The sequence below is a fragment of the Acipenser ruthenus genome, chromosome 35 (genome assembly GCF_902713425.1).
Source record: "Acipenser ruthenus chromosome 35, fAciRut3.2 maternal haplotype, whole genome shotgun sequence".
In the NCBI taxonomy this organism is placed as follows: domain Eukaryota; kingdom Metazoa; phylum Chordata; class Actinopteri; order Acipenseriformes; family Acipenseridae; genus Acipenser; species Acipenser ruthenus.
This window is the reverse complement of record NC_081223.1, coordinates 3,257,696-3,266,571: the sequence shown is the minus strand read 5'-3', so window position 1 is coordinate 3,266,571 and position 8,876 is coordinate 3,257,696. Positions and strand designations below refer to the sequence as shown.

At 45.3% G+C, this 8,876-nt stretch overlaps 1 protein-coding gene across 1 annotated transcript in view; it reads right to left on the bottom strand.

Moving 5' to 3' along the window:
• Positions 1–798: 798 nt before the first annotated feature.
• LOC117395227 (ankyrin repeat and death domain-containing protein 1A-like) overlaps positions 799–8,876 on the bottom strand; it is a 30,566-nt gene continuing 22,488 nt past the window's right edge. The window contains exons 11-15 of the mRNA XM_059007388.1: positions 4,919–5,017; positions 4,418–4,513; positions 3,705–3,897; positions 2,651–2,782; positions 799–1,157 (exon numbers count right to left, since the gene is read on the bottom strand). Of these exons, the coding sequence (XP_058863371.1) occupies positions 1,099–1,157; positions 2,651–2,782; positions 3,705–3,897; positions 4,418–4,513; positions 4,919–5,017 (579 nt within the window). The 3' untranslated portion in view covers positions 799–1,098. The remainder of the gene's footprint in view (positions 1,158–2,650; positions 2,783–3,704; positions 3,898–4,417; positions 4,514–4,918; positions 5,018–8,876) is intronic.

The following is an 8,876-nucleotide window of genomic DNA, read 5'->3' as shown; positions in this document are numbered from 1 at the left end:
AATTCATCAACCGAAAGAAAAATACAGGATTGAAGGCCCACATGATAAGTGAAGAAAAAGAAGAGCACTTGAGAAATGTAACTAAAGCATGCAAAGTGTACATTTAGAGGAAAGCACAGGAGAGGTTTGCTGAGACGAAACTGATGCTAACAAAAGACTTACAGCAAAAGCAAAAGAACAGGAGACAATTCAACATAGAGGAGATTAAAAAAAAATGCCTAAAGAGGAAGGGTAGGTCATCTTTGCTCAAATGAATGGAATAATAAACAAGGCACCCAAGCACCTTCAAGTACATCTGCACATTCTTTACTTAAGAGTTACTGACAGCACTCAAGAAGAGGGTTCTATATCCAGGCATGAGAAACAAAAGGAGGATATTAAACATATAGGATAATGTGTAGAATAATTCAAGTGAGACTGGAGGATGCTGAGGCAGAGGGTTTGCTAAAGAACAACAGTGATTTTATGGTGTTGTAAAAAGTCTCGGACCAGAAAATATGCGTACCTTATGTTTTATGTGCTTTTAATGTATATTTTAGATTGGAATGTTAATATGAATAAAAAACAGGAAAAACCAACAGTAGAAATGTCACTCTGTCACATTTCCTGAAAAATGAGTTGAATTGAATGAGCAAGTGTGTACGAATGCATTGTCCTCGCTCAAAAAATAGGGAGCCATATTCACCTGCCTGTCCACCTGTCTGCCTGCCTGCCTGCCTGCCTGCCTGCCTGTCTTGATAATGAGGATTTTGTGTATGTGCATGCACAGGTGTTAAATAACTTCCAAAAATGAGTTGATTAAGGTAACATTGTTTATTTAACAAACCCATTCATGTCACAGAGCTGTTTCTTACCTTTCAATTGGTAACACATTTGACTAATTATATTATGGTGTACCAGACCTTATCCAGATGGCTGACCAGTCCAGCAAAAACAGCTGCTGTCTTAAGTGATAATGCCCCGAGTTGTATTCCGGCACTCCTGCTGTCGTGTCCCAGATCAAATGGGTTAACTAAGCAAAGCCACAAGCTGCGTCTGCTTCCTTTTCTGTGACACAGGGGACCACACTGCTCTGTTCTCTGCTGTAGAGGTCCTGGATCACATCAAGGGGCACTTCTTGGTACTCTCATCCTCATTTGCTTTCTTGCGCATCTTTTCTGCAGGGAAACAGTGATAATCAAGCTGGTAACTGCACTCTCAGATATACAGTATATAGTCAAACCTGCTTTTAATAGCTGCAAACCGCACTAAAAAGTGGTCTTTTATACTGGGGGATTAATATGGGAAAATGGTGAAGTCAGGAAACAGGTAGTCTTTAATTCAAGATACAACATTATATGCTGTGTGATACTGACTTTTACCACACCTCTGAGGATGGCCTTACAAACCAGTGGCTTATTTCATGCATTTCTGTAATATAGTGTAGGCATCTCTGTAGTACTAATGAAAGAAACTATAACAGTCTTTGACAAGTCTTTCTCTTGATGTCATCAATCTACAGAATCATTTATCCAATTGAGATGAAACTTCAGCACAAGTTATCGAGAGTGTCTTTATATGTATGTATTTCACACTTACATAATTCAATGATGAAACTTTCTTCGGAGGGCATTATTTCCCACCATTCATTGAGAGTTTCAGAATCTGTGGCTATGCAGATGAACCTCTCCGTCTGTCACATTTACATTTCTTTATATGTTGATCCGTGGTGTGCAGGGTGCCTCTTACAGTCTTATTAAAAATAAGACTGCAAGGGGCTCCCGAGTGGTGCATCCAGTAAAGGCGCTCCTCGCAGGATGTGCCCTATAGCCTGGAGATCGCTGGTTCGAATCCAGGCTATGTCACAGCTGACCGTGACCGAGAGTTCCTAGGGGGCGGCGCACAATTGGCTGAGCGCTGCCCGGGTAGGGAGGGCTTAGGTCGGCAGGGGAATCCACGGCTCACCGCGCATCAGCGACCCCTGTGGCCGATAGGGCGCCTGTGGCTCTGCAGCGGAGCCGCCAGATCTGTGTAGTCCTCCGGCACTATAGGTCTGGTAGCATTGCTGTGGATCTGCAGTGCGAAAAATGACGGCTTGGAAGGAGCACGTTTCGGAGGACGCGTGTTTCAGCCTCCGTTTCCTGAGTCGGCGGGGGGGTTGCGAACGGTGAGCCGGGGATACAGATAATAATTGGGCATGCTAAATTGGGGTGAAAACCGGGGTAAAAATAATTGGCGACGACTAAATTTATAAAAAAAAAAATAATAAGACTGCAGCTGGAGAAACATGGCTTTTTAAAGGTTTTTTAAAAAAGTTCATCAAAATTTAAAGAGTGCAGTTAATAGGATGATCCATTTTTACAAAAGGTAGCGGGTATGTGTGTGTGCTTTTTTTATGTATTTTTGAACACTGAACGTAGGTGTGGTGTTCTATGCATGGGATGACATCTGTGCACACTCCAGCATAAGAGGTATTGGAATTTTAGCAAATACTGCACTGTGATTGGTTAATTTGTGACATGTGATTTATAATGTACAGTATGGTGGATGTAAGTCATGGAAGTGGGTGTATGTTACTAACATGCTTGATATTGAGCAGTATCTACTATCGTATCACAGGATACAGAGCCCATTACCTTACAGTGTGGAGAGTGAGCACAGCGCAGCCTACCTGCCAGCGCCCTGTTCCCTGTCTCCACTAGACTCTCGTACAGACACTTGATGGGGTGCTTCCCTTCCACGCTGATCCCATGAAGCCAGACCAGCAGCATTCGGTAGCCATGTTCTTTGTAGCTTTTGTTTCCTGCAGGAATTCAACAGCATTCATAAACACGGTAGGTGAAATAGGACTCCTGAGAAGTGAATGTAGAATGAAGTCATTTGCAGTTACCACATCTGACCACTGGTGGCACTGTCAGCTAAGATCCAAATGTACAGCTATAGCCAAAGGCTTTGCATCGCACTATATAATTAACTAATTTTGCTTCATGAAACCTGCTTGTAACAGGGGTCTATTTTTGTTGTGGGTGTCCGCTGATGAGCAAGCGAGAGAGACAGAGGGATGCACTTGACAACACCACTCAGGCGTCCAGGTTTTATTCAAATAAACAGAAAGTTGCAGTGACAGGTAGCCACTACTAGGGTACCAGCAATGATAGCCCTAGTGCAGGAGGACGTAATCAAAATAACTCAAAAAATGCTAAACAAAATACAGTGAGAAAACAGCTCAAAACAAACGTTTGCCAAACACAGGCTTAGCGCTGCTCCCACTAAAAGGGATGTCCCGCTCCAGAACCTACTCCGTTACACACTAAAATAAACTGTTGTGGGATCAAAATCCCCTAAATTAATAGCTACACAATTCACTCACCCTGGCTCAACACACAGTAGTGAGGCTGCACGCTCGCTGGAACTAGAACAAAATAACTGGTTTTCCAGCTCCTTTTTTATACCATGTGTGTTAAGTGTGTTAAGGAAAGTGATCCATAAGCAGACCATAGAAATGGCAACACACTGGATTTGAAATAAAATATAGCACAGTGATCCTGATACAGGTTACAAAATGATGTATAAATATATTACCACTGTCGTGTCATTTTACCAATAACATATCATTATTGCTGCCCTTGTACTATCACTGCCCCTTGAGACAGTAACCATTGCATTGCCATTGTAGTACCACCACTGTACTGTGCTGCCACTGAAGATGATGTATTAATTCTGACCTGTCCATTGAGCCTCAATTGCTTTGACATGCTGGGCTGGGAATTGCCAGTAATTGGCCAGTTTCTTCCACCCCCCGGGGGGCAGGTATTTGGTGGCCAGTCTCCACAGCACTGAGCGCACATGCTTGGGCTCCTGTGCATGATCCAGAGTGAAATCCAGCTCTATCTGCGAGGCCTGCTGGGAATCAATATCCTGAAAGCACAGAAGGGTGTACCAATCCATGAAGAAGCAGGTCACCATGACCCACATGCAAAGCAATCCACAAGACAAGCAGCATAGCAACAGCAAAGCAATCCACACAGCATATCTCATAGAAGCAGCACTGCAGGCAGTAGGCAGTATAAAAGTTAACCACGGTATTTTTGCAGTTTTCCCCCATGTTTTTCCCATTGTTATATAATGCATTTACCATAGTTTACACTGGTTTGCCATGTTGATTAACATGCATTAACATCCCTCGCTGGTCTTTACAATGTTCATCTATGCTTTCCCACGATTTCACTATGCTTTATTACACTACACTATGCATTTACTATTTTACTGTGGGGAAGCTTTTATAAAAGGGGTATGATACTGGAAGGAGATGCAATTGGTTCACATTGAAACATTAAAGATGATCTTGTCTCAGCTGTTTGATTGAGGTTCAGACTTTCTTTTTCATACATTTTACCTGTTGACCGCTCATGGAGTGCTTGATACAAAGACAGCCTACCTGGCGCCATCTGTAGAAGCGTTCGGCTTTAATGATCATGTCCACGATGTTAGCGTAGTATCCTCTGACCGCCACATCCAAGGGCGTCTTGTTTTGCTGATGAGCAGACATGGTGGGACAAGAAGATGAGAGGAACTGTGTGAGTGTACTTCTTGTATTGTATTTTTGTAAGCTTGTACATTTCGCAAATAAAAATACTGTAAATCTACGCTTAATAGATTACTTTTTTTTTTACTTTGTCTGGGTAAACTAAACATTTTCAAAGTCTGTTTCAAAGTGTACAGTTTTTACACACAGTTTTCAATTACAGTGTTTTGCAGTGGATCAAGATACCACTTTTTGAATGGAGTTCTCTTTCCTATACTACTAGAGCGCTCTGCAGTGTTGAGAGGGGAGTTCTTTCCTATACTACGAGAGCGCTCTGCAGTGTTGCACTATCTTCACAGTGATAGTCGGAGGATGGGTTTATCTGTGTATATATTTCCAGGTAAAGAGGCTTACCTTGTCTTTTAGATATATGTTGACATTGGCTACCAAAAGCAGCTCTACTATCACCAGTCTTCTCATCTCTACCGCTATGTGCAGGGCAGTCTGCTCATTCTGAGGGGCATTTCCAACATTCACACAGAGAACACAGCGTTACTCAAGTCAAATCGAACTTACAGGCAGAACAGCACATTGCAAAACAATGAAACAACTAAAATGTACACTGAACGCAGTAGGGATTCAAGGAAATGCATGCACATGGATTAGGGAGTGGTTAACATGTAGAAAACAGAAAGTACTGATTAGAGGAGTGTGACAGGGTGGCACCAGGGATGAGGCCCAGAGGCAGACTGCAGTTCAAATAAAAATACTTTTATTAAATAGAAAACACAAAATAAACAGGCACAAGGGCAAAACAAAAAGGTTCTTAAACACAAACAATAAACATAAAGTAAAAACTTACAGAAAAAAGGCTTCCAGGCTGAGCTTTGCCTTCACTGGATTGCAAAATCTACAAAAAAAAAAACCCACACTTGCTTCCTCAGCTACCTGTCTCTCCTGAGGAGCTGAGGCCTCCTTTTATGTCAGGTGGCTGGGTCCTAATTGATTGTTAATTACTCCCACCTGACACAATAAATCAGGGCAGGGAGGAGAATTTAACCCCATCCCTGCCAATATCCCAGCACTGCTCTACCACACACCTCACCCCATGTACAAAGTATGCAGGCCGCAATCGGCCAAACTCCCCCCCTCCCCCTTTGAACCCAAGCCCTCCCCCCCCCCCCCCCCGAGAGTCCCCTTATGTCCCTTAGGTGGGCTATTTCAGCGGGCGGTGGTGAGCGGGGTTGATGTTGGATCCCCCAAGCTTTCTTCAATGGCGGGGGCCCCGGACCTTCAAAGCACGCGAACGCTGGCAGGGAACCTGGACCCTCCAGCAGGAGCAGCGCTGGTGGCACCTCTGGTGGCGGAGGCGGGAACGACGGCCCATCTCCCTCTGGTGGCGGAGGCGGGAACGGCAGACCCTCAGGAACAGCAGGCAGAGATGGCGGACCCTCGGGAACAGCAGGCAGACCCTCGGAAACAGCAGGCGGAGACGGCTGACCCTCGGGGACAGCAGGCGGAGATGGCGGACCCTCGGGGACAGCAGGCAGACCCACGGGAACAGCAGGTGGAGACGGCAGACCCTCTGAAACAGCAGGCAGACCCTCGGAAACAGCAGGCGGAGACGGCTGACCCTCGGGGACAGCAGGCGGAGATGGCGGACCCTCAGGGACAGCAGGCGGACCCACGGGAACAGCAGGTGGAGACGGCAGACCCTCTGAAACAGCAGGCAGACCCTCAGGAACAGCAGGCGGAGACGGCGGCCACTCCGGCAACGGCAGTTCCAGCTTCTCCAGTGGCAACGGCTCCAGCCACTCCGGCATCAGCGGTGGTGGCAGTGGCCATTCTAGCGGCCTCTGAGGTCGGGCTGGCACCTCCTGCCGTCGCAGTCAGGTGCGCCTCCACTGAGCTCCTCTCAGCAGCATGTGCAAGGGCTGCTGGGGCGTCAGCCTTCTCCCTTTCCATTTGTCTGGACCGTGGTTCCTCCCCTTCCGGTTCTCTGATCCGCGGCTCCTCCCCTTCCAGCTCTCGGGACGGCAGCTCCACCCCCTCTGCCTCTCGGGACAGTGGCTCCACCCCCTCTGCCTCTCGGGACGACGGCTCCACCCCCTCTGCCTCTCGGGACGGCGGCTCCACCCCCTCTGCCTCTCGGGACGGCAGCAGCGGGGGAACCAGCAGGCATGCTCCCTCTGCTGGTGGCGGCGATGGAGGCGGAACCAGCAGGAACTCTCCCTCTGCTGGCAGAGGTGGGAGCGACACACAGTCCTCCCATGGAGGTAGAACCAGCAGGTACTCTCCCTCTGCTGGCGGATACCTGGGCTATGGATATTCGGCTTTCCCCCTCTTGGGCTGTGGACACACCGACTCCCCCCTCTTGGGCTGTGGACGCACCGACTCCTCCCACTCAGGTGCAGGACGTTCGGGCTCCTCCCACTCAGGCGCAGGACGTTCGGGCTCCTCCCACTCAGGCGCAGGACACAAAATAATTCGCTATTCAAAAAAAAAAAATCCTGCAGTACTGCTCTGAGCCTTCTGGAGGTGCTATATCCCTCTTCTGACACCACATGTGACAGGGTGGCACCAGGGATGAGGCCCAGAGACAGACTGCAGTTCAAATAAAAAGACTTTTATTAAATAGAAAACACAAAATAAACAGGCACGAGGGCAAAACAAAAAGGTTCTTAAACACAAACAATAAACACAAAGTAAAAACTTACAGAAAAAAGGCTTCCAGGCTGAGCTTTGCCTTCACTGGATTGCAAAATCAACAAAAGAAACTCACACTTGCTTCCTCAGCTACCTCTCTCTCCTGAGGAGCTGAGGCCTCCTTTTATGTCAGGTGGCTGGGTGCTAATTGATTGTTAATTACTCCCACCTGACACAATAAACCTGGGCAGGGAGGAGAATTTAACCCCATCCCTGCCAATATCCCAGCCCTGCTCTGCCACAAGGAGAAACCTCAAAATGGAGCGAGGTAACCAGTGGTGTACCACAGGGATCAGTATTAGGTCCTCTGCTATTCCTAATCTACATTAATGATTTAGATTCTAGTATAGTAAACAAACTTGTTAAATTTGCAGACAACACAAAAATAGGAGGAGTGGCAAACACTGTTGCAGCAGCAAAGGTCATTCAAAATGATCTAGACAGCATTCAGAACTGGGCAGACACATGGCAAATTACATTTAATAGAGAAAAGTGTAAAATATTGCACGCAGGAAATAAATATGTGCATTATAAATATCATATGGGAGATACTGAAATTGAAGAAGGGAACTATGAAAAAGACCTAGCAGTTTATGTTGACTCAGAAATGTCTTCATCTAAACAATGCGGGGAAGCTATAAAAAAGGCCAACAAGATGCTCAGATATATTGTGAGAAGTGTTGAATTTAAATCAAGGGAAGTAATGTTAAAACTTTACAATGCATTAGTAAGACCTCATCTAGAATACTGTGTTCAGTTCTGGTCACCTCGTTACAAAAAGGATATTGCTGCTCTTGAAAGAGTGCAAAGAAGAGCAACCAGAATTATCCTGGGTTTAAAAGGCATGTCGTATGCAGACAGGCTAAAAGAATTGAATCTATTCAGTCTTGAACAAAGAAGACTACTTGGTGATCTGATTCAAACATTCAAAATCCTAAAAGGTATAGACAATGTTGACCCAGGGGATTTTTTTGACCTGAAAAAAGAAACAAGGACCAGTGGTCACAAATGGAGATTAGATAAAGGGGCATTCAGAACAGAAAATAGGAGGCACTTTTTTACACAGAGAATTGTGAGGGTCTGGAACCAACTCCCCAGTAATGTTGTTGAAGCTGACACCCTGGGATCCTTCAAGAAGCTGCTTGATGAGATTCTGGGATCAATAAGCTACTAACAACCAAATGAGCGTTTGTAAACTTTCTTATGTTCTTATGTTCTTATCATCAGTTCATCCAGCTCTATTTTCCATGTATCAAAGATTGACACATTATGGTAAACTTGTATTGGATTTTCAATGTGATTTTTTCACAGCTGTCAGTGAATTGGCAAAAACCTGTTCTCTATCTTTTTACTTTTGCTGCTTCAGGTCAGGAAAGACATTAAAAGTTTGCTTCTGGGAGTTAAGAGTTCTTGAAGTAAAATACTATTAAAAAAAACAAATTCACCTTCAAAACAGGAAAATGTGAGCCGTCTCCTCATAAACTGAACCTGCAATTATGTAGGCCTCTGTGCTGGGTGACTCAGACAATATATTTTGAGTGGATTTGAATGAAACTTGCTGCCAGTAAAGCTGATTTGTTAAGCAAAACAAGCTAAATGTCCGGTTAAGTATACAATGATGAGCAACAGTACAGTAAGACTACAAAGCTTATTGAAACATTCTCAC